This window comes from Vespula vulgaris, chromosome 10 (genome assembly GCF_905475345.1).
Source record: "Vespula vulgaris chromosome 10, iyVesVulg1.1, whole genome shotgun sequence".
NCBI classification, from domain to species: Eukaryota; Metazoa; Arthropoda; class Insecta; order Hymenoptera; family Vespidae; genus Vespula; species Vespula vulgaris.
Window position 1 is genome coordinate 7,373,324 of NC_066595.1, and position 27,267 is coordinate 7,400,590.

General features: G+C 35.0%; 1 protein-coding gene across 8 annotated transcripts in view; it reads left to right on the forward strand.

The window, feature by feature from the left end:
* The window catches only part of LOC127066930 (glutamate receptor ionotropic, kainate 2-like), a 74,334-nt gene that overhangs the window by 27,654 nt on the left and 19,413 nt on the right, over positions 1 to 27,267 (forward strand). For all 8 annotated transcript variants that reach the window (XM_051001216.1, XM_051001215.1, XM_051001219.1 and 5 more), the window contains exons 4-8: positions 2,332 to 2,583; positions 9,920 to 10,095; positions 10,245 to 10,298; positions 10,444 to 10,608; positions 18,227 to 18,379. In XM_051001216.1, coding sequence (XP_050857173.1) covers positions 2,332 to 2,583; positions 9,920 to 10,095; positions 10,245 to 10,298; positions 10,444 to 10,608; positions 18,227 to 18,379 — 800 coding nt within the window. The remainder of the gene's footprint in view (positions 1 to 2,331; positions 2,584 to 9,919; positions 10,096 to 10,244; positions 10,299 to 10,443; positions 10,609 to 18,226; positions 18,380 to 27,267) is intronic.

A 27,267-nucleotide genomic window follows, 5' to 3' on the forward strand; every position in this document is an offset into this window, starting at 1 on the left:
TACAATAATTTGAAATATCGTTAGAATTTGATCGAAACTTTTTACAAATTGTAATTTCTCTTTTATCCTTTTTATTCTTATAATAAATTATACGAATATAATTTTACATTTGTTTCTGTCTAAAATTTACTCGATATCAACTTCATAATGTTAGATTAAAGTTTAGTCAAGACGAATGATAAGACGATTGGTAAGATGGCTACAATTTCAGGGAGAATCTCGTCTAGGCGACATACCAGAATGGACGCATTCGTCTCACTTCCATTACTTGCGAAGAGGCAAGCTAAAGTGATATAGCGTAACGGAGAACATCGCGCGAACACTAACGATTATAATCTAAGGTTAACGTACATACAACTGGAAAGCGGAGTATAAGGAAAATGAACATTCTGAGAATCCCTCTAAATCTTGAATAACGTACCGGTGTATTACGAGTGTATATATATAGTCGGTACTATTGTAGAAATAAATAATACTAGCTAAACTAGTTCTCGCATCTTTCAATTCGCAAGAAAATCCCACGTAAATCAGAAGTTCAAGCGAAACGAAAGTCTCGTGATTACTTCGAGCGAGTCCTTAGGGAAGATTTCGAATTTATCGGTCTTCCCTGCAGATCCGAGAAATTGGATTTTTCCTGATGATGGTCACGAAAAAATGGGGTGAGTGGGTGGGTGGATGTGTGGGTGGTAAGAAAACGATAGGAGAGATCATAGAAAGAGAACGATATATAATTGCTATTAATAATTCGATATTGACACGAACGATGTTAGATGATAATTACGAAAATATAAATATCAGAAAATTGTTGCGTTTGTTAAGATTATTATTTCCTCCTTTTCGAATACTCGAACGACGGATTAAAATGTAATAAAGGAGCTCACGTTTTACGACGACATTGCTGAACATTATGCTTCAATAGGTTAGTGCAACCGATATCGCTCGAGGTAATAACGTTATAGACATTGACATTCTTCACCGACGACAAAAAAAATTTATTCCCGACAGGAAGCGTCGTTGAAGCGTCGTGCTTTTACCGATCTCCTTTCCATTTTTCTTTCCGTTTATTCGGATCGCTCGTAATTTATAAACGAATAGTTTAAAGGACTTCTATGATCGAGCGGATATTAAAAGTATCGTGCACACATACACACACACACACACACACGCACTCACGCACGCACGTGTATGGAATTGGAAATGGAATCGCTCGCGGCGAATAGATTTTGATCTCGAAAGATAATAATCATGGTAAATACTATTAATGTGAATAGTATACTATTAATAATTGTTATATTAAAATATACAATATTAATTAACGAAAACTTTTCGACTTGTTTAATTTATATAATCAAGAATAATCAGAAGTAAATAAATTCGATATCTAGCATTGGACATTTTCCTTATATTTAGAAAATGAACGGTATAACTTATGAGAGTTAGGTCGCCAGTAACAACCGTTACAACTCGTAAGATAACCTCCGTATGTTGGAATATCGGACGGTCATCGCGTACTGTACGTACGCATATACATATGTACGTAATATCTATGTAACTACATAAGTATATATACGTTTGTACATACTACTACGTTTCTCATGTTGGTCCGCAGTAACCTCGCCAAAGTGGAGCAGACGATATTGCACCATATCGAACGATGTACGTAGGACAGTTTTAACAAAACGTTAAATTTAGTTTAATAGTGAGTCAAGCAGATTCTACGATGTCGAATACACTGATATCATAATTTATAATTACCTACGTAATAATTTGTAATATGAATGAGAATAAATATTTCTTCTTGTTCGTAGGGTATGTTAAAAAATGAACTATGCTTAAATATTATCATCTAAGATTAAGATTTGTAATATCTGTCAGAACATATATTTCTCTTTCTTTTTTCTTTTCTTTTTCGTGGCTTAAGATAAAAAGTGAACAATGTTTAAAAATTAAGATTTGTAATATGTGTGAGAATAAATATTTCATTTTTATTCGTAGGATATGATAAAAAAATGAACTATGTTTAAATATTATTATCTAAGATCAAGATTTGTAATATGTGTCAGAACAAATATTTCTCTTCCCTTTTTTTTTGTGGTATACGATAAAAGACGAACAATTTAATTTTTTTATGATTAAAAATGAACAAATTTAAGTATTATAATCTTAGATTAAGCTTCGGATTGTGTGTGAGAATAAATATTTCATTTTTATTCGTAGGACGTGTGATAAAAAATGAACGACGTTTAAATATTCGGAATTGCGTATAAATAATTCTGTATTATAAACAGATGCGTTTAATAATTTAATCGATAAAAAAAATTGATGTTCCAGCGTGCCATCAGGTCAAGCACGGCGTTCAGGCAGTGTTCGGGCCTTCGGACCCGATACTCGGTCAGCATATACACAGCATTTGCGACGCACTCGACATTCCGCATCTCGAAGCCAGGCTGGACCTGGATGCGGAAGCGAAAGAGTTCAGTATCAATTTACATCCCGCACAAAGTTTGCTCAACGGTGCTTATCAAGACGTTATGGAATTTCTCAATTGGACCAAGGTGGGAATCATTTACGAGGAGGATTACGGTGAGTACGATTAATATCGACAAGGGAAAAAAAAGATTTTCACGTTTCAAAATATTCAATATAACGAAAGCAACGATTCGAGCGTAAAGTAAAGATCTTTTTTAAACGAGAAGACATTAACTTAAGAAATTGCCGTAACATCTTCGTTACGTTTTCATCGCCGTGAAAATAAATTGGTACGATAAGAATCGCGAGAAGATGGAAAGGGACTTTCTGTAATAATTTTTAGGTAGTTGCCGTAAAATCTTTCTTTCTTTCTTTTTTTTTTTTTTCTTCTTTTAGACATTTGGCAACTCAGTCTATATTTCATTTTTACGATTTTAATTCAACAAGAAACTGTGCCTCCGAATGTACCATCATTAATCGTTTCATTAATCGTTCTTTCTCATACCTTTTTATAGAAAAACGATGTAATAAATGAAAATATTAAAACATCTTTATTTTCCCAAGAATTCAACCTTAGACGAGTTTTAAAAGAGACACCAAGATGATGGAAAAAGGGACTCGAGTACTCTTACGTATTCTCCTTGCTCCATTTTTCTCACGAACATTAAACGAAGTTGCATATTCATAATCTTGTCGCGAAGTTCGTTGGTAGGCTTTCGATGAAGACTCTTGTCATCGGATTTACGTCCGATCGGCCGATGGTTTAATCTTGCTTTTTACGTCCCAAGCAGATCATCCTTACCCGATTAAAATTCAAATTAAAGCATAAACGGCGAAGGAGGGTGAGGGAAGATGAGATGGCTCGATTTCTCGACTTTCGTCGAACGCTTTGCATAACAAGTATATCTATCTGTCGGAAATTGTACGAGGCTCATTGTAGATACGATTTCATTTCGAAAGATTATCTGAAGTCAAATCATGAGACGTAGAACAATGTGCATATTGAGATCTTCAAAGTAGAATAGGAATGGAACTACGTCCGAAGCCATAAGTCAACCCGATTCGTAGAGCTTCCTGTTTCCTGGAACGCGAGGGTGAAATCGATCGAACATTTCGGAAAGGTCCGTAACAACATCGAACTCGTGTCATTCACCTCGATCGTTTCCGGTCTTCGAACTTTCTTGTGTCCGTCCATTTTGGTCAATTTCAAATGTGTCGCATCATCAGAATCATCTATTTTCTACATCTTATTTAAAGGTATTTAAAGACATTATCATCGAACGATCAAAAGATGTCTATTCTAAGAAAAAAAAGTCTTGAAATATCAATAAAAGCGAATATTATATTTTTTCTATATTCACTTACATATTTATATACCTATGCCTATACATACATACATACATACATATATATATATATATATATATATATATATATATATATATATAAAATATATGGAATGGAACACTACGTTTCACGAATCTGTTGAAAACGATTCGCTAGGAACGCATAAAGGACGATGCTTCGGTCGTTTCCAATTTTCGAATTTATCACAGCTAGTCTCTAACAATCCGTGACCACTTTGAGCGAAGCTCTTTTTACCAGAACACGTTTGTTCAAATTTCCTTCGAAAGAACACTTTTATCTCGACAAACGCGTTAGCTACCAGCAACTGTTTGAATAGACTCCGAACTAGTTTTCCATTCTAGCCTCGTTTCTGCTTACTTTGTGTAACGCATCGTAGAAAAGCAACACGATAACGTCGTTCGAATATTGAAAAGATTGTAGATTAAATGTAAAGTATGAACGTGATGGAGTTCTCCATTTCCGTTAATTTAGTCCGTGACCTTTTCTTTTTTTCTTTTTTTTTTTCGAAAGAGATCCAATATCTATCATCAAAGTCAAGAAGAAGATCGACAGAGTTACCTTGATAGAACAACCCCTGTCTTCTTTTTCCTCTTGCCGTAATACTAACCCTCGAACCCATGCCCTCGATTATTTACACCCTACTAAAAAGGGATCGAAAACATCGTTTTATAATGTCCTACGTTTCACATTCGAAGAGTAGTGTCCCAGTAACGTCGATTGTGACACTTTCCTGTGACAACTTCCTAACACTCTTTATCTTCCTTTTAGTTTCAACGTTCGTTCGCATTAAAATTCTTCGAAACAGTTTCATTGTCTTATTTAAAGCTCAGATTCGTTTCGAATGACAATTAGTTACGTTGAAGGTAAAGATGCTGATCAATGACATTTAGTTCGATGGATCAAACTGGATCGAAACGAATAGAAAGATTCGAGCATACCGTAGCTATCCATCCTTTATCCTGCAAAAGTAAAAAAGGATATTCGCGAAACCGCTCGCATACTGCTTCGTACTCTTGCCAGCCTGATTCCGTGTCCCTACGCTTCGAGAATCGGCAATGAGCTTTCGAATACAGCCATCACCAACCATTGTCGAACTTTCAAGACTCTTATTCCCATCCCCGAATAAGCTTTCCCTTTTCCTTCGCCCTCCTCGATTCTAAGCGCCTTCCTTCATTTTCCTTCCGTCTCTTTCCTCCTACATTCGGCCACGTTCCTTGAGAAACATCCAGGACAATGGAGTTACGGACGAGAAAACGAATCGTCACGCCGAACACGCCGTCTCGGTATCTCGATATTTCGTCCTCGGAACGTAGAACTTTACGGACTTATCCGAAATTTGAACACGATCCGTAGTATAAGGCACACCTCGGAACGTTAATTCGAACATGCCACGACAACAACAATAACAACAATGGCAAGAAAAAAGAAGTAATGATAGAAAATGATGAGAAAGGAAAATTTTGAGATTTCGAGAACTATAATTCCTGAGGTGAAACCAACGGATCGCAAACTTTCAAGATATTTTGTCATTTCGTTGAGAGGACTACCTTCTCTTTTACAACGGACATCTATAAATTTCTCTCTCTTTCTCTCTTTCTCTTTCTTTCTTTCTTTCTCTTTCTGGAAACGACTCACACTTTTTCTCGCGGCTTTCAGCTTGAAATAGGGAAACACACCGAGACACGAAAGACCGGTAAATGTGAATTCTTATCACGGTTACTTCAAAAGATAAAGAATGCAAGACACTCGCGACAAGTAAAAAATTACAAATGACTCCTGGTTACTCGTTTTGCTGGCTCAACGCCTCTTTGATAAAAGAGTAGAAGAATCGGAATTCGATAACGAATGATTCTTTCGCACGATTAATCGAAATGTGAAAACTAGTAAACTCTGATTATTTTTCGAGATAACTTCTTCGATATTTGAATCCTAAAACGATTCGATTATCTCGAACTTCGTTCTCGAATACGCGATAAAAAAAAAACGGAAGAAGAAATTCAATGAGGAATTTTTTTTTAATTTCTCTCTCTCTCTCTCTCTCTCTCTCTCTCTCTCTATCTTACTTTCTTTTTCCTTATGGTTTATATGCTGCTTTAAAATCTACATATATACTATGTTTATTATATCATCCTTCTTTGTCTTATATTACCACTCATCCATAATTCTATTCTTACATCCATATGAGATTTTCTTTCCTTGAAAATATATTTTCTTCTCTCTCATTCTATCTTCCATTTCGGTAAGACACGGTGCGATATTTCGTTTCGAAAAAGATAGATCGTAAGTGGGTGTCATTAGAAGGAATAAAAACCGATATAATAACTCCTTTCTCGAAGCCGCAGGCGCATTCTCCAAGTGTCCCTGGAGAAATTATCCTTTTCGAAGGACCGTCTGTCGCCTCTGGCTGCAACGTTAGCTAGCCCTTTTCTTCTTTCCTCCTCTCAACCGTTCCCTCTGCATAAGATTCCGTACTCTCGCTCGAAACCTGAAAACGAGGAGATTCGTGTCACCGAAGAAAGATTTATTTGGATTTTCACTTTGTTACCTTCAAGGTCCATATATACATATATATTATACATATGTGTGTATATATATATATATATATATACATATATAGAATAGTTCGAGAAGTGATGGCCTACTTTTTTTTAAAGCTTCAATGTACTATAAATTTAATCGATATCTAAAAAGAAAAGAAAAAACAAGATATATATATAAAATTAGATGAATGAAAAATTATAACATCGAGATAAAACTAAAAGATATTCTTAGATGTTTGTAAAAAAAAAAGAAAAGAAAAAGAAATTGTTTCCCGTGAAAAAAGCAATCTCGTCCGAACAGTTCGAGAAAAGATAATCCATGATTCTAAGTCCAAATAAAAAAAAAAAAAGTTTTGGACGTAACAGAAAGAAAAATTATTTCTTTTGCTCGCATAAAACTTCTCTACAGAAATCATATAAATGCAAAAATGGTTGAATATTCTTTGTGAAATCACTTATTACAGTCTCAAACATCGAATCCATATTATCTTGTTTCGTTGTACAGATCTACTGCTCTTTATTCTCGACGCATTCAACATTATCTTCTTCGTCAAAATTTTCTTCAGACTGTTCGACTGTATAATCTAAAAAATTTTCATCCGAGGATGAATTCTCTCTAAGAGAGAAGTTTGCGTTTGTGTTTGCTCAAATTTTTAACACGTTTTGTTACTTTTTCCGCTTGAAACGTCTCTTATATTTTCTAATTCGTTGAATTACACCTGATGACGTACCGGAGATTAGATTAATTTTATTTAGCGTTGTGTTCAGTGTGTCAAGCATGGGAGTCTTTTTATTTATTGTTTGCGAACAAGCAAATAAGATAATTATCTAATGGTTCTTTATTTTCCTTTATATCTTCTTTATTACCTGAGACAGATGTTGTTTTAATTGTATTCTTCATTTGAGAAAGAACATAATAGAACTTCATCATTCAAAATAATTAAGATCCATCATCTCCGTAAGTAATGTATAAATTTATGATGGGTCACCTATCTCTGAAAAAATCGAGTCATCTATCTCGAAGTCAGATAGTGATAATACACTTGATTTTTTAATATTATTAAAACAATGTCTCATTACACGATCATAAATATAATCTTGAAGTACCATATTGATATATTGCATTCAGAAGTCATTATTTTTTAATAATTAGTTAGTAAATTATGATTAAAAGAACGAGCAAAAAATGTGTGAGAGTATTTAATATCTATATTAGAGATAAATCATTTAATTCCTTAATTGAAAACAAACGAAGAGTATTATTCATGAGTTTGCTCAATAATTGTGATTTCTATCGTTAAAAATATCGAAAAATCAAACTATATTTATAAAATATGAGACCGTGTCGTTCTATTCGCAGGATCATGTCATCCGAAATTATTATTTAAATATATAATAAATTATTCTGTATACATATATATATATCTATATGAATATATTATTATTAATTATAATTAAATAAATTCATTTCGCTTAAATCTATCAGAAATCTTCGATGAAAATTTTTTGTAGTCGAACAAGCTCACTTTTTCTTTTTTTCTTTTTTCTTTTGTCACCTTCGTGATACATTAGCACCTATCTCACTTTTCTCGATCATTTATTTAAGTCCCTTGGCAGATGATGTCAAACAATTAAAATTAGCATAGGCATACTACATTACAAGTTATAACGAATGGACTCATTCGTGCACGTTAACGAAATAAACGTGAAAAAGTTGTTCGTTCGTTCATTCGTCCGAAAGAAAGAAAGAAAGAAAGAAAGAAAGAAAGAAAGACGAAAGAAATGAAAGAAAAAAAGATAGAAAAAAAGAAAGAAAGGAAAGAAGGAAGAGTAATATAGGAATGTCTAAAGTTAGGGCAGGATGATGGATGCATCTGTATTCCGTACAGTTCACCGCGGAAAAGCGATGGAAAATTATGTAGGGAAATCATTCCATGACATAAACAAAATTCTAACTTGTATTTCATAATTAATTATAGCGTGAGAAAATCTGCTCCTTTTTTCTTGTTGCCTTCTTCTTCCTTTTATTTCCTCACCCTCCCATCAGAAATAAATAACGATCTTATTATAAGAATATATAAAAGAGTATCTTACGAAATAATTTGATGAATAAAGTATCTTATAAAGTAAGATACTTTATTTATCTGAAATAAAAATATCGACGAGCTGTAGATGGAAGAATTGCGTCGATATCGATATGTGGATACAACGAACGAGAGAGGGAAATAGAGATGCGAACGTAGACGTAGATACGTAATACGCTTTCGAGCGGATTTCGAAGATCCATCAGGGTTTCGTTTGTGCCGTCGACGTTTACCTTGAAAGATTAGCTTGACTTCGGATGTTCTTGCCCACCGGGAGGAGCAGAAGAGATCGTATTCGATGTCGCGCGCGATCCTTCGATGTTTGCGAGTGGAAAGGGTACCTAGAAACGAGGGTAAAGAGAGAGAGAGAGAGAGAGAGAGAGAAAGAGAGAAAAAGAGAGAAAGGAGATGAAAGGGAGACTTGCCACGAGTCGAGTTATCCAGGATCGACTTCCGTCCTGGAAACGACTAGGGAGACTTTCTCTCTCTCTCAAGAGAGAGAGAGAGAGAGAGAGAGAGAGAGAGAGAGAGAGAGAGAGAGAGAGAGACGAGATTCTCGCGGGAACTTGGATGCGAACGAACTCGAACCTAGGAAGACCCGCAAGTCGAGATGATACCTTGATTACTTAGGCACTGCAAAGTATTGATTTCATCGGGTAGCGCAATTCACGGGTTTCGGTCCTATTAAATCGAACGAGCTAATAATAGATGACCAATTACCGAACGACCGCTTCTCTTTCTCGTCTCTTTCCCTTTAGTTTTCATCTTTCCATTCTTCTATCATTTTGTATTTTATTCTAACTAGATAGTATTTCTATTATAGTTAATCCTCTCTGAAGGCATCCTTTTAAAATTGTCCCGTAAGACGCACGTAAAATATTTCGTTATGAATGTGCTGCAGGTTAGGTGAGTTAGTGCATAAATTTCTCAACTCTCTTCCTCTCTCTCTCTCTCTCTCTCTCTCTCTCTCTCTCTCTCTCTCTCTTTCTCTCTTCCTTTCTATTTCTCACCGTAGGAAACCTCGAAACTTCAATATTTTACCTATGTAAAGTTATCGCGCTTTCGTGAACGCAAAGCCACGGAGAAATCTCTTTGTCCACGTGTGTTATACGAACCGAAAAGGAAATTGCTATTTTCGAGGGTCATATTAGAAGCCTCGCGTAGTAGCTGTTCTAAGAGAATTTATTAGTTCGACAAAAATAATTCATTGCTCCAAACTTTCGATGGGTTTCCCTCGACTCTTGTTAACTATCGATACGACTTAAAGATACATACATACATATATATAAATAATATACAATGTTATATATATATTGTAGTATTTATATAATATATATAATATAATATAATATAATATATATTATAATATATATAATATAAAAAGAAAAAGAAAGAAAATTGATAAAAAAAAAAATCTCCGTCAGAGGAAATATCGATCGACGGCTCGACGTGTTTCAGGATTGGTGAAGTTACGGGAACTCGTGAGATCGCCAAAATCTTGCGAGATGGAGGTTCATCTCAGACAGGCCGATCCCGATTCATACAGGCAAGTCTTGTCCGAGATGAAAAGCAAGGAAATTCGAAATCTCATCGTGGATACAAGACCGGATCATATGCATCACTTTTTACGAACGGTGAGAGGGAAACGCTTTGTCGATTTAAACGTTTTTCATTTTTCCCCTGTCTCCTCCCCTCCCCCATTCTCCACCCGCCTCGTCCTCCCACTCTTCTCCCCCTTTCCAACTTATCCATTCAAATTTTCCAAGCAAATTTTTGTTCACAGATATTGCAGCTACAGATGAACGACTACAAATATCACTACCTCTTTACGACTTTCGTAAGTATTAACGTAAAGTATCGAAAAGACGTAATGCGAAAGTCATGTACCAAGGTTTTCTTCCTCTTTTCTTTTTTTTTTGTTCTTTTTTTCTTTTCTTTTCCTTTTTTTCTCCTTTTTCTTGGGCTCCTTTTCCACGTGTAAGGATATCGAGACTTTCGACCTCGAGGATTTCAAGTACAATTTCGTCAATATCACTGCCTTCCGTTTGGTCGACGCCGATGACGTAGGGGTGCGAGGCATCCTCAGGGATATGGAACGGTATCAGCCAGCCGGAAATACGATTCTGAATAAGTCAAAAGTTATTCAGGTGAGTAGTGTATTCGATCTCTTATCGCACGTATACGATGCTCGCATAGGATGATCACTCGAGCTTTCACGGTCTATTTTCAAAATGGGACATATTTATTTATACAAGCAATAATGACAGACTCGAACGAGAAAACTCCCTTCTGTTTCTTTAAAAAGCAAAGGTATTACATTTCCTTTTCTCTTGTGTACCATTCTGTTCGCCAACATTACATGTACGTGCAAATAGCTCTGTTGGATTTCTCAACGAGTTGGAGTCTATGGTATCTCTTCGAAAAAAAAAAGAAAGAAGAAGAAGAAAAGGGGAAATGAGATTGGAGGGTGTGAAAAATAATAATAATAATAATAACAATAAAGGTTGCCCGAAGCGACGACGGTCGCGACGGCCATAGCAATGGCCGCCTCGACAACGCTTCTGGAATAATATCGTCTTATTTGAATTATCAGGAATTTTTTACGAGGCTGAAGCTTTCGAGCTCCATAAATGACATTTATTCCGACATCGTCACGCAGATGTCAATTGAGAAGGAATAACACGATTGAACGTAACGTATATTTTTTAAAAGCAATATTTTTTCTGTCGCGAATAAAAAAAAAAAAAGAAAAGAAAACATAACGGGATGGCTTCGAAAATATAAACACTAAAGATTTATATTTTCAATGAAAGATTTGATTCACTTCTTTTTTTTTTCTTTTCTTTCTTTTTTGGTTCTTCATTTCGACGTGATTTTAAAAATTAATTTTCCATCGTACCAAGCAAGTTATTCGATTTTTAATGTTCCGTCAATCAATTTCATATTATTTTTATTTCTATATATATATATATATATATATATATATATATATATCAAATACGAAATATATGTATTATAACATATGATTATATGTATATATAGCTGTCAGTTTTCTTTTTCATTCTTATGCGATTATAAGATCGTAGGTAGAAGGTTGGACAATTTTTGGAAGTAATTTTTCTCGAAATATTCTAATCTGCATAGAAATTGGATGAAAGCTTGTATAGTTATATTATGATTCATGCACGATGAGCACATTATACGATCTCAATTTTTTCTTTTTCTTTTCTTTTCTGATAGTCGTGCGCTTTCATATATATATATATATATATTACACATACATATATATAATATATAAACAAATATTACATAAGATATTTCGGTTCTACGTTCTTATTACGGATCTCTCGTTGTCGAGGAAAATTCATCGCACGTAATTGCATAAATCGGGTTTAGCTCGACCACGGACTCTTTTAGTTTGCTCATGCTCCCGTTTCATATCCGTGAAAACCATGTAGCGAACGAATATAGTCATTTATTTTCAAATTCCTCGATCGTTTCGAACTACCATCGTTCTACCTTCATAAAATCAGTTAACATTCAATCGACTAGTTGGTTAACCGTTTCCTCCGAAACTCAATAAGTATCTTTATAGTTTAAAATTATTGATCGTATGTACGTATGAGAGATCTAATCAATTTCATAGTACTCATTAAAAATACACTAACGTGATGGAATATAAATGATATTTACGATAGATGTATATACGTTATATGTACATACATATAATAAATATATATATTTGATTAATCTTCGAAATATGCCCTTTATTACGATTCTATTACGTTATACCGAAGAAGCGAGAGAATGTAATTATTTTAGAAATTCTGTATCGATTGTAGAAGAATCGTCGACTTGGCGGAAAGAAATCGAATTAATGAAACTCGAGCCAAGTCAATTGACGTAAACTTCTTTAAGAAACATGATTAAAGATCGAAAAGGATATTCTAGATGAACAACATTTTCTAGACGACAAAGTCCTTACTAATTATCGAGAAAATAAAATCATTAAACATCGTATCTCTATCGCTTTATACATTATTTTATAATATATGTATATATCGATCTCATTCTAAATTCACGATCTTTATAAAGCTTAGAAAATTCCAACTGAGATAGTCCCCACTAGAAAGTATCGGCAAGATGAGAGTTATAATAAACTATAAAACTTGTGTAAAAAAGGTAGAGAAATCTACTCCGATGTTTATTATTTGTAGCAACTAGCACAGTAATCGTAGCACTAACATTTTACGCGCGCTTGATAAACTAAAATGAAGTAAAAAGTTTACAAAGCGACGCGACTTCGTAAAGAGGAACGATGCGGAGTTTGTATTAGGATGGAAAATGTGTTTGCAAAGAGTAATAGGGGCGAAGGCGCGTAGAGACTAACGAATGTTTCCGTAATAAAAAAAGCAAAAATATGAAGAGCTAGAAATGTAGAGATAAAGTAAACAGAGAAAGATAGATAGGGAGAGAGAGAGAGAGAGAGAGAGAGAAGAAAAAGAGATAGAGGAGAGTATTTAACGAAACTGTATATTTTTCCCTTAAAAAAAATGATAAAAGCATGAGAGCACCAAGAATAACATTATTTTCGATCCTCTTGTCTTTTGAGTCTTACTCCTCTCTCTCTCCTTTCTTTATACATGGAAACTCATGTATAATTAAAAGTAAGTAAACTAAGTTGCTTGCTATTATTAGTTTTACTTACTTGGTTAAATGAACGTGACAGTTTTATCTTTTCGCATTATTAGTCTCATTAATGTTTCTCGTACCTCTCTCCCTCTCTCTCTCTCTCTCTCTCTCTCTTTCTCTCGTATTCTCACTGTCTCTCTGTCTTTATCTGTCTCTCTTCATCTTTTTCTTTTAAACGATATTATTATTCTTGCAGAAACCGAAGTATTAAGAATAAAAAAAAATATCAAGCGAATGGTCGTTTTATTATTTTCGTTTTCGTTTCGAACAAATAACGATCCTGATCGACGTTCTAAACTTTTCAAGGATTAATTACTTCAACGAGAGCGATCCTTCTTTGAAATAAAAACTGGAGAATGTTGAAGGAAAGTAGACGATTGTTTGTACCGACGATTCCTTCGAGTACGACACGAAATCACAGCGTTGTCCGAGAATGCTGTCCCCATGGGCGTTTCACGCACACTACTTTCTTCCTGTAAGTTCTATCAAGCTCCAACTTTTTCCTCTTTCGTTCTATCGTATATAAGACGAGCTAAGCTAAGCGACTGCCTTAACTTAACGATACCAAAGCGTCTCGCAAGAACTTCACTCGCAATCAACGTCGTTGCATTACCAAAGAAACGAAAAAAAAAATAAAGTTGAGACAGAGAGAGAGAGAGAGAGAGAGAGAGAGAGAGAGAGAGAGACGGAGAGAATGAGAAAGAAAGAAAGAAAAAAAAAAGAAAAGGGAAAGGATAAAAGAAAAGGCATCTTTAGCGATGCGCGTGCGAGATAAGCATAGCTTATCTGTTTTTCTGCGAGCCTTGAAAAGAAATGTAGACGATTAAGGAAAGACTGTGATCTCTAATCCTGAAAGAAAAAGATCAGAAGAAAAGAAGGAAGGAATATATATGGGGAAACTCGTTACAACCGCATACCCGATGAAACCTCTTCTTGTCTTTCGAAATTTCTTTTTCTCCTTTTTCTTTTTTTTTTCTTCTTCTTCTCTCTCTCTCTCTCTCTTTTTTCTTCCACGATAGAAATTTCTCAAGAAAAGCGAGAAGAAATACGTTCGTGGAATTTTCGCAAGCCAGAATAAGATTTAATTATCGTTCTAAATTACGAGAAAGAAAAGGGAGAAATCTTTGACGAAGGAATACGTTTCGCATTCACGGAACAGAACTCGATGAGCTCCGAACAAATTCGCTCTAGCAAGCATCCCTATCCAATCCGAGCGACCAATGAATCACCGAATTCCCTGCGCCATGCTGGATAACCTTTGCTGTTGGCGCCATAAATCAGACTATCTCGTGCTCGTACCAACGATTTTATTATTTTATTTGTCCGTGGCGATAGGCGTCCCAGAGACGGCTGCCTGACTAAAGTCGTTTCCAGTATGTTCGGAACAGTCCGCGAAAACTATTTTACTTTTATACGCGAGCGTATAAATAAATTATTTGCTTTCATCGATATACAGGGGTCCACTCGTTGAAATCTTTTTATTTTCCTTACCGACCTTCGATAGATCGCTCTGTCGAAAGATCTCTCAAATCTTTTTTCTTCCTTTTTTTCTTTCTTTCTTTTTATCCTTTTTTTTTTTTATCGGAAAGTATTTCTCAGAGAGTATGACTTTTTCCTCTTGGAGTCAATAGGATCGAAAGAAATTATTTATCGTTACTCGCACGTACTGAATCTGACTTGGAAGGGTACCTACTCGGAACGTCAATAATTTAACCAAAGTGTGCTCGAGACATCGATAGGACAGAAGTGGACTTTAAAATTTAAACGATCGCCCTAACCCTCGGCCGTATCTCGGTTTACCAAGTCGATAGGATAAACGTTCTCGAACTTATTTTTCTCTCTTTCTTCGATAAAGAAACTTCTTTTACTACGAACTTTGTCTTTCGATCGAGAATCAAATAAAGTTATTTAATAAAGCTTCTTACCTATTTGATTTACTGAACGATTTAAATCTCTTGAAATATTCGGCCTTTGACTGCTTTCAAAATCCTTTAAAGAAAAAGTTAAAATAATCCTAACGAATGAAGAAACGGTGAATAAAATATTAACGTTTATAGTCTGTTTCGTACGTAACGCAAGAAGCGACAAAGCAGAAAGGTGAGAAATAAGTTCGGGAGAAACCGGGTATATAACAGGGTTCGCGTAAGGCATTTCCATTTCGCTTTAAATGCTAATTACCATCAAGTCGATCCGGATGGACTCAGGACTGCAAAAACATCGCTCCTAGTAAACTTCTCTTTCGTAAAGCGAGTTATATGTCGGAAGAAGTATGATAGGGAAGAAGAGAAAGAGCTGACGAACTCGTTGGAAAAAGGAAAAGGGACAAGAGAATCGGTGGTTCCTTAAAGTTTCTATTACTTTCAACTGTTCTATTATTTGCTCTCACGGAATTTGCGGTGAGAGAAGGTGCTACCGTCTCCTAAATCTCTCTCTCTCTCTCTCTCTCTCTCTCTCTCTTTCTCTCTTTCTCTCTAACCATCTATCCATTCGTCGCATTTTCTCCGACTAAACCAAGCGCGAGGCAATTAACGGGATCCTCGGAACTCGTGTACATCGATTCTTCCTCGTGTATAGACCAGTCGTCCAATTTACTGAACAGCGTGCAACCATTTCCGACGAATTAATTGCTATTATTAAACGAGTCGTTAATCGGACGAGCAGCGATCTTTCGTCGAAAAGTCTTTGGAAAGTTACTCATTTATCTAAATGTCGAACTATTAGTGAACCGTTAAAGTTATTCGACTATAAAGAAACTTATTTCATTTTCATATCGAACGCATACTTATATGAAAATTCTACTCGAATCTTTGACTTTGTCGATGAATATTGTATTTATATATCGGGTATATCTAGTTATGATTATCTATGTATATATTTCTTCGAAAGTTCGGCAAAATCCATTATTAACCGTTGCACGCAACGATCGACAAGTAGAATCTCTCTCTGTCTCTCTCTCTCTCTCTCTTTCTCTCTCTTTATATATATATATATACTCGTATGGTTCGCGCGAATCGATCGTGAGAGACACATGAAAGCTGAAACTTTGTCCTGTTACAGTAAACTTGCTCCAATTACAAGCATGCTCTAATTAACTTGGTATAATGTTCACGTACCTAGACTAGCAACTATCATAACTTTTGAAAGGTTAAGAGATTTCTGATAACGCCTTTTATTTTATAACTTTATTCAAGATATGCATATCTATAAGATCGTCTATTAGAATCTTATTTTCTTTTATCAAAGTTTGATCTGAAATCAATTTTTATTCGTTGCTTCTTGTTACGTTTATTACATATGCACGTTCTTTGTATTATAATTTGACAATTATCGTTTTCATTAATTTTTATTAATTTTCAATTGTACGATTGTCATTTCCATTAATTAATGATATACAATCAAAGAGAAGAAGCAATAAAGTTAACAACTCCAATTAATTGTCCATTCGTTTTACAGTAAAGACGATCACGTATAGATAGAGTCCCACGAGATTCCAGCACACTTTGCTTTACCTCTGCGCTTACCTCAACGCGTGACGTATTTGCGAAAGACAAACAAAAGGAAATCTTTCTCTATTCTTTTTCGTTCGTTGTCGAGAACTAAATTCGTTCAGCGAATATAAGTCACAAAGTTCAACACCTCGTAATCACGTGTAAACATTTTTCTTTCCTTTTTCTTTTTTCTTTTTTCTTTTTTCTCTTTTCTTTTTTCTTTTTTCTCTTTTCTTTTTTTACAGAAAATAAGCTCTTGCCAACGTCGAGACGTACATGGATATCATCGAAAATGTCTGTCAATAACAGACTCCGAATGTAATCAGACGAAATTCGGATCGATATCCTCGTGCCTCTCAATCATCCCATTACTTATTCAATACGATTGGAGATCGATCGATTACGTTCGTTTAAATTTCTTTTTATTGATTGACTGATTGACTCATTTATTTATTTATTTATTTATTTTTCTTCTTTTTTTTTCTTTTGTCTAATTTCTCTATTACATCGTAATTGTTCGATCTAACGTGTATTTCCTTTTCGATACGTTCTCTAAATCGTTAATCAACATTTCGTCCGCTCGAAATAACGATATATCGTATAACCTATGCTGTAATTGAAAACTTGTCAGTACAATGACGAAAATAACGAATATGTAAAATTAATTCGCAGTGTCCCGTTCTCTTACCGTACCATATAGAATTTCTCACTGAGAGAAATTCAAGACAAGGGACAGTTAAACTGTCAAAACTGTGTTAAAATCTTGTATAAACGTAGGCAGTTAGTCGAGATTCCTAAGGGATTTTAATCGTAGATATTTAACCACTCGTGTTTTCTTTTTTTTCTCTTCATCTTTTTTAATTGTAAGAAAGGATTTTAAGTTGTAAAAGGTCACGTGTTGAAGAATAGATGACGAGAGAAGAAGTGTGCACTTTGCCATTTTGTAGAAGATCAAATCGAGAACTTGAATACGGCGAGAACATAAAAGCAAAGTGCCCAGCCGGTACCACAAGCAGATGCAACCCAACGGAACGCGATACAACATAGAATGTAATGTACTTTTCCATGCAGACCTGACTACCGACATTGCTTTTTATAGCCTTTCATATTTTTCTACTTTCTTCTTTTGCTCATCGTTTCGTAGCGGTTGCATGAAAATCAAGGGAAAACAGGTTGGACGTTCGCACAATGAAACGCCAAAGTGAGAAAGGTAGAAATAAGAGAGAGAGATACATAAAATTATGAAATTCGGAAGTAAAAATCGGAATACCTACGAATTTCGATTTATTTCGAAAAATAACAAATTACAAATTTCGTTATTAATTTGTTATTTTTTCGATAAAGATAATTGAAGGATCGTCATCGATTATACTTTTTAAAGCGTTTCTGAAATTTCGTACGATCGATAAAAAGAATAAAAAAAAAAAAAGAAGATAAAAGGAAACGAAAAAGAGAATAAGCCGATAGAAACGAAAATAAACCTCGATAGGATTACCTCGATAGAAAACAATATTACATTTTATCCGACTTAGAAATAGAAACGAAAGAGAAACGCACATCGATCAAATCGTTTTTATCATTCCAGGCGGAGCCAGCTTTAATGTACGACAGTGTGCAGGTCTTCGCAGTGGGTTTAAGGACTCTCGAGCAGTCGCACGCCTTGAGGCCTGCCAATATATCCTGTGAGCTCGAGCATCCCTGGGATGGTGGATTGTCTCTTATTAATTACATCAATTCCGTAAGTCGTTTCGAGAAATTTGTATTTTTTCAACCGTGATAGTTAACTATTATTTTTCAATTCGAAAACTAGAAAAAAAAATTTGTATGGCATAAATCACAAATAATAAGAGAGAATATTTACATACATTTAAATTAAAAATCATTACGTTAGATCTACATAAATACTTTTAAAACGTATAGTCGCATTAAGCAGAAAACGTTAAAATAATTTGCTTTAATTCGTGGGCCGTTATGAAAATGGTATAATCTAAAGATCGTTAGCGGACAACTGTTTCCACAAATGGGTATACTTACTTTAATACGTACTCCATATTTGTAACAAAAATAAAAAAAAAAAGAAAAACCAAGGAACACGGTTTGTATTCTGTCATGTTCTCTTTACGAACGTACCGAACGAGAGTTTCGATTTTGATGGCTAAACGTTTACTCTGAAACGCTATAGCGAACTTTGTTATCCCATGGCAGACAGAAAGAGCTCGAATTCGACTAGATGCGTTGAACGTGCAGAGAGACCTGTTATTCGTTTACACGTCCGTTCAGCTTTTCTTTCGGATTTTTTTCTTTCTTTCTTTCTTTCTTTCTTTCTTTCTTTTCATTTTTTTTGTTTGTTTCTTTTTTTCTTTTTTTCTCGGTTCAATCACCGATCGTTCGGACAAACGAACAAACCCCCGAAGCTCTGCGTCTCTTCGCACGATCATCCACGACGCCTTTCGTAAATGCTGATACTTTCTAAAGAATCAAGGGCTTCCGAAGGATCGAAAGTTTTTTTAGAAAGTTTTACTTCTTTACTAGGAACTATCGAGAGTCTTAAACTTTTAGAATAAACGAGAGAGACATACTAATTCGTACGTTTCCCTTTCTTTCCTTTCTTTTTTTAAATTCAGTACGATACCTTTTGATTTTGTTTTTCGTTCCATCTTTATTCTCTAAATTTTGATTACCCCATTGACATCGATCGAAATTAAATTACATTGTTGCAGCCTTGTAATATTTTCTTCGAACGTATTTCCCTCGAAACGTTTAGTCTATCTCGAATGAACTTTGCAAATATGGCTAACAATTTTTTAACTTTCTCGAGAATTTTCACAGTAGCAAACGTTCCTACGAAGTTTAGTAGATGAGCGTTCTGAATTCCAATTGATAGATCGCTCCTTCTTCATAAAGATGTTGCTAACTTGACAGAAGTTACCATATTTCCAACTTCTTTACTATCTCTCTGAACATCTTTTGCAAATTTTTACTTATCGATGTATCCATCATTGAACGGTATTCAACATATGATATATTTTCTCGTCGATCCACGAAACTCGTTCTTTTCTTTTTTCTTTTTTCCTCTAATTTTCTTTCTTTCTTTCTTTTTTCTTGTTAACTAAACAAAACTAAGAGAACTGGAAAAATGAAACGAACGCTAGGGTACACAATCGTGGATACTCGGTAGGTTCCCTTGCGGGCAAATATTTGATACGACAAAACGACAGCAAACGGACAAAAAATCGAAGAGACAAGAGAGGCTAGAAAAGATAAGAAGAAATATAGAAAGGCAATCGTGAAAGGAATGATTGGGCCAAAAAATATCGTTCGTTGCTTCAGGTGTGTCGAGTTAAATAGTGAGAAAGAAAATCGAAAAAAAAAGAAAGAAAAAAGAAAATAGATGTCGAAATGTTCCTTTGTTCGCTTAAATCGATACAAGAACAATCGTATCGAATATAATAATGTAATATTAAATTTTATTTGATACGTACAAAATGACGTCTGCATTTGTTATTTTATATGCGAGAATGACGCAAATCAGAGATCGATATTGATCGAATTTTTTGGATAATGGACGAAAGAAAGAACAAAACGAACAAACGTATAAACATATAAATAGACGAACGAACAAACAAACAAACAAACAAAGGAAGAAAGCAGCAGACAAAAAAAGACTTCTAATAAATTTCAATCAACGGTTCGCGTTCGCAACGTGTGGTGCGACGTGCCATGCGACAGTCTCCTCTGGATAAATTGTTTAATACCGTGATGAACGGTTTTCAAAGCTGCCAGGAACAGAAATCACATATCTTTCTGTGACATTGCGCTTTTTTCCTTTCGACGAACCGATGATTCTTTCCACCTTTTCGTTCGTAAGTTCGTACTTTCGACATTTTTCCTTTTCTTCGTATCAAATAGGAATTCTTAATCGAATTATAAATAAGATTTGCGTTATTACGAGTTTCAAAAATATTTCTAAAGTAAATTCAAATACAACGTCGTATTTTGACATAACGTTTGACATATCGAAACGTGTTTCTGATAGCGGTTTGATGTTCACGAAGGAAAAGATATGACGTACACGTACGTACGTGGCTTTCGTTAAGGAAAAAGAATTTCATACGTTCGCTTTACATGCACGCTCCTCTTCGCAACTGATATTTGCGAAACGTTCGTGACTTATAAAACTGAAGAAGACATTTTCTACGTAAGATGGAATTTTAATGGTCATATATTAAAATTTCTTTTTATTCCATTTCTCTTTACAAATTTCACACAGTTCTTTTCACTTTGTTTTCCCAGCTGAGTATTCCTTAAGATTGACTTGAAGTAAGAAATGAAGAAAGAAATAAATAAATAAAGATGAAAAATACAGATCGTATGATAATTTGTTTGTTCTTTTATCTTTCTATTTTCTCTTTTCTTTTTTTTGGTTTTTTGTTTCTTTTTTTTTCTTGTTTTTTATCGACTAACAAAATGAATTTTATTTGTACGAATGGAAACTGACCGGAGGACGGAAATCATATTTTTTCACATGTAGAAAAAAAGAAGGAGAATGAGAGGGAGAAAGAGAAAGAGAGAGGGAAAATGCGTGATTCCATAACCATTCGGATGGATTGCGTACCATTTGGAAAGTATAGAAGGAAGGGAAAGTCGATACATAAATGCAATTTCGAACGGGTCAACCATTTCCGTGTTCCTAGCGGTCATCTACCGGGGAAACGTTTCGAAGATCGTCGACGTGGAAATATGCGTCGTTGCAACTCGTGTAACGATTAAACGAGCATTCATTTATAGCAAGTATATCCCTTTAATTGTCCAAGTACTTCCATTGGATATTTAGTGGCTCCGATGTAACGTAATGGGGATGTAAATTCACATGTTTTGGATATCCTTTTAAAACTATATTTGCACCGTTTATTTTGAAAATGATGCAAATCCATGTTTTGTTTTTTCGAGAAAACTAAAGATTAGCATATTAGTCGATTCGAAGATATAAATTATTTATGTCGTGTCTGGCAATGTTTCTACTGATTTATCAATATGTAATTTGATCGTATAAAATTCTTTTAGGCGAATTTATTAATTAATTGTAAAAATCATTTGATTTCAATTATGACAAATTAAATATCACTTAAAATATATTTCGTATACGTCCATGGTAATTGGACTTACACCACTTTCACAATCAATCGCTACGCAATTTCTTTTATTGAGCAATTTTAAATCGAACAGAGCATTAGCATTTCTTAAGATATTAAATATTAACTAGTCATAAATAAAAAGTTTATATTGAATTAATCACAAGTTATAGAATATCTCTTTAAAAAAAAAAAAAAAAAAAAAAAAAAGAATGGAATTGGACTTACAGCACTCTCAAAATAAACGGTCCATTTATTTTAAACGAATGTGTACACGTTTGCCTTTCACAAATTTTTAATAAATAATATTTATAATTGCGGATGAAGAATAAAATTTTTTAATTTGAGAAATAATATATATATATATATATATATCACAAGAAGAGAAAAAAAAAGCAGACGATATTTCCTACCCGTGAAAAATATCTTGCTAGTAGTAATATTTTTCTCTCTAATGTGTTCATGCATATGCATGCGTTCGCATATCTCGATACATGAAAGTTCCTCTAACCTCGACTTTTCAACTTCGTTCCGACGTAAAACGCGTAGCGGCTTCTACGTTTTAACGTTCGTTCTTCTTGGAGGAAATCCATATCATATCTCACGCTAAGTTCGCAGACCTTTTTGCTATTAAATCGTGCTGCTCTTGTTCTACTTTGCACCAAGTTTCGCTGATCGCGGACGTGATAATAGCTTTCTCTTTTTTCTTTCCTTTTTTTTTTTTTTATTCCAAGAAAAACGATGCGACGTATTATATGGAACGTTCCATTATCGTTGAAACTCAATTAATTCGAAACGTATTCGTACGTGCCGAATTATCGATCGAATTATCAATCTAAAATATTAATTTTATAAAACGTCATGTTCTAGCCTTGGCAAATTTAACGATATTAATAAATTAAACGAAACTAAACTAGAACTAACTTAAATGCTCGAAGATCGTGCCTGTGTATTATCGTTAAAAAAGTCTACTGGAGTGATATATAGATATATTAGATCGCTATCAGAAAATTAAAAATACTTGTGGAAGGGCAGATTCACGCTTACCATTTAATTGAACGGTATGGCTCTATAAATTTGTGAATCTATCAGAGAACGGTGTACGTGGTACGCATCGAAACTGGTTCTCCCCTAGGAAAAGCGTAGCAGATAATTATTTATTCGATTCGATGGCTCTCCAAGGAAATGAGTAACGAGGAGTATCGTCGCTCGATCGTGTTTTAGCGATGTCAACGACCTCGGTTTCCCGCTGAATTTTCCGTTTTCGTGATGCGTACAATTTTTACGATTTTTCGAGACATCGAGATCGAACGTAATCTCCACTTTGATGCGTCGCACGATCGATCACTTTCGGATTACCAAGGTGAAAAGCATTTCTCTAAAACCTTCTCGTCGATCAAGTTTTAATCTTATTGATCGATAAAATGGATCGAAAGGATTAAAATCGAACTGTCGCGGGAAAAAGTCGATGAACGAGTTGACATTAAAAATAATAAAAGAAAGAAAAGGGAACAAATGCCATCGATCGAAAGAATCATCGATCTCTATAATACTCATTCGATAAAACTCTGAATCGAAAACCGAGTAAAACTATAAATCAATAAATAAAATTATCCAAAAGATCCTCCGTATCTCGTGTTTCTCGTGGGGAAACAACAGGAACACTTATGGACACACATTAATTTAATAAACGGCACGTAGAGATTCCAATATCGGCACCGAGTTCTAGGAAAGCCCTAATCGACTCGAGATATTTCCATCCTTCCAACCCTTCGTGGAATTTCGGAATGGTCCAGAGCGAATACCAACCGAACGCGCCTTTCTAATACCGGATTCTGAATTATGATTGATGTTGATAGCTGTTAAGTCGAATGGTTTAAATTAGCATCTCGGAACGTTGCCCGTTCTATCAAGAACTATCGATAATCTCGTTCTCCGAGAATAGTCGATTATATCTCTACCCTTCGTATTCTAATAACGTAAGAGAAGAAGCATTGGTATTGAAGGTGTACCGTAAGGGAGACAATAAAGGGAATGACCGGTGGCCCATTGTGAGTCCATTAGATAATTACGAAGTTGCACATTGAGGTAACCACGAGGGAAGCTGAGAGATATTAAACGCGTGGTTATCATTCTAAGAACTATTGTATCGCAATCGAGAGAAAAGATAGAACGAGTGTATACTGTACTTTTCTGCTATTCGCTATATATAATATTATTTTCTTCTATCTGTCTCTCTCTCTCTCTCTCTCTCTCTCTCTCTCTCTTTCTTTGGTTATCTATTTATCTATCTATCTATCTATCTATCTATCTATCTATCTATCTATCTGTCTGTCTGTCTATCTATCCATCTTTTTTCACATTTAAAAACACATCTACGATAGCGTGAAAGCCATAAAACTACTTGGCATTACTCCAAACGCGTTTATTGCGGGATTAGCCGGTCTCTTTGTCTCTTTTCTGTTCTCTATTCCCTATCGCTCTTTACCACGTATCGTTCTTCCTTCCTCAAAGGATCTTCCCAGCGACATCGACTTTGGCACAGGTGCAAATTTTTGTTTACTCCTCCTTGGCATCACTTACATACTCCTATAGTCGTTGTTTTCGTAAGATACGTACGAGGCGCGAGAAAGAGAAAGAAAGTGAGAGAGAGAAAGAGAGAGAGAGAGAGAGAATAAGAGAATAGCAAGGCAAACCTTTTAACCATGTAAATCGACTCTCGCTCCTACTCTCCCAACTATTCTCATAGTTTCCTCGTTATGCAAACCGTTTAACCCGTTTTAAATCTTTCCGCCCAAAATGTTCTCACAGCTCTCGATGGCTCATATTTTTTACAAAAAAAAAGAAAGAAAAAAAAAAGGAAAAGTTGAGACCGGAACGTGTACGCGAGAGAGTGAGAATTAGAGAAATGATTTTATTCGCGTATCTCTTCTTTTTTTTGTTTTTTTTAACCCGACGTTAATGCCGAAAGAAAGTAAGCTTTATGGCGTCAATCGTAAAGGTAAACGTAGCTACATATTTTCCATATAAAAATTCGTCGAATCGGAAAGATATAGATATTTTTTATTCTCGTTATCGATTCAGGCAGGCCCCCCGGAAGGATGCTCGAAATTTACGATAAGCGTTACCCACCAAGCGATGGAATTTCGCGCACACTCGTTTTACGACGTACCACGTGTCTGGAAAAAAAAAAACGAAGGACAAAAAGAGAACGCACGCTCGATTCTATCGACAGGTGTTCGAACTTTGCATCGACCGCTCTTTTATCGGAGCTCGTACGAACCAAACCCCTTGTCCTCCTCTTCTCTTTACCTCGAGCTTCGGGTAATCTCAAAGCTGACGCGTTGTTTCGCTTGAAACGCTTATGTGCAGTAACAATGTTTTTATTATATCTCTCCCTCGCGATTTTATATCCTCTCTTGTAACATTTTTTTTTTGGTTCTTTTTCCTTTTCTTTTCTTTTTCTTTCCTTTTTTTCTTCTTTTACAAGCTCATTAGTATAACTACTTTATTTCGAAAAGAAATATATTTTCTATCGAGAGAGAGAGAGAGAGTGAGAGAGAGAGAAATAAAGATACATCGATTAATTAACAATATTAATATAATATTCGAACTGATCGTGGGACTGGATTAATTACGAATTTCTGTGAATTCTCATGGACTTACAAACATTAGCCACTCGCATGGCAGAGAAACGGCATCGTCGAACGTTTCCAGCTTCAAATCCCGAGACTAGAAGCAGCTTAAGAGTTAAGCGTATCTCGTTCGGAATTGTCAAGGTGAATAGAAAGAGAATGAGAGAGAGAGAGAGATAGAGAGAGAGAACAAAACGACATTGTCGGAAGATAAAGAGCAAGGTCCAAGTAACGTTGGTAAACCCGTTTGTCAAGGGTTCCGTTGAAACTTACGATTAACGAGCCGAAGGACGAATCCTCTCTCTCTCTCTCTCTCTCCTTCTCTCTCTTGCTATCCCTTTACTATTCCATGTTAACGAGTACCTACATTCGTGAGACAATAACGTCAACGTTACAAGAGAATCGCGGAAAGAGAGACAGTTAAGGTGGGAAAACGCTTTTCCTACTGTTTGTTATGCACAAAGGACTTATGGAAGAATATCCATGGGACAATGAATTTCACTTGTGAGTGTAGAAACTCTCGGTATCCAGTTAGGAATGATCGGGAGTTGTTTATAAATTAAAATTCGTTTCCGTGTCATCCACGGAAAATATATTTCTCTCTGTATGTTATTTTGATATCCATCTCGTGTTCCATGTAAAATTAAGAAACATAGGAAGGAGTTAGAGTACGTGTACCGCAGGAAATGAAATGTCGTACGAGCTTTTGGTATCGGAATTCGGCCGAAGGAAACTCGTATGCATTGGCAAGCTTCCAAATGGTATCCTAAACGTCACCCGGCTGTCATTAGCATCGCACAGAGCACACGCGTTACCAGAATGGTATTCGTACTCACGTTTATCGTCATAAATAGTGCGGACGGCCGATAAATAATGTTCTTTGCCAGAGAATGAACGAGGAACGATAACGTTCATCGATGGACGACGTAGATATGGCTATTAGCGTCATTTTCCTATAAACACGCACAATGCATTGTCTCTCTCTCGTTCCGATATTCGAATTGTTCTTTTTTAAACGATATTTCTTCTACGAATTCTTTTTTTCTTTTTACTGATGATGATGATGATGATGATGATGATAATGATGATAAAAATAATAATAATAATATGAATAATTTATATTATTTTATTAATAATAAAATAATAATGATAAATTATTATCATTAATATAATATATATTACATATATTTCATATTATATATTATATATAATTAATAATATACATTATATATACTATATATTAATAATAATGATAATGATGATAATGATGATGATGATGACAATGATAATAATAATAATAATAATAGAGATAATAATAAGAATAATCTTAGATCGATTCGAATATGATCAAGTTCATCGTTCGTGCACGAGGAAACCTTATGAAAACTGACGGTCCGCTTCCCCTTGCAAACTTAATCCCAATTACATAGAGAATAGCCACCTTAGAATGTCGAGAGATATATCGGCCGGAATATCGAGCTCCTCGAAATAGACGTCAACCCTAGCGAGGAGAAAGTTCTTAGTCGGGCGAGGTAGAAATTACCGTTGCTAACTAAGTTAGTTAGTGGTCCCTGATGTACATTTCGACGCATCGCTAAATCCTCGCTTAAGACGATGTTCGATGAATCGCTCGATTGAATCGAATGAGATGCAATTACCTCATCGATATAATCATGCCGATGTGTTTTAAACGATCTATTCTCTACCTTTATCGAAAGGATAAATAAATTTAGAAATAAGAAAATTAGCTATACGAAATGAATGATTCTCTACAAATTTCTATTACGTAATATTACATAAAATTCTTGTTTTAAACATTTATCAAGTAACAACTTTAATACCGTTTAATTTATCGAAAC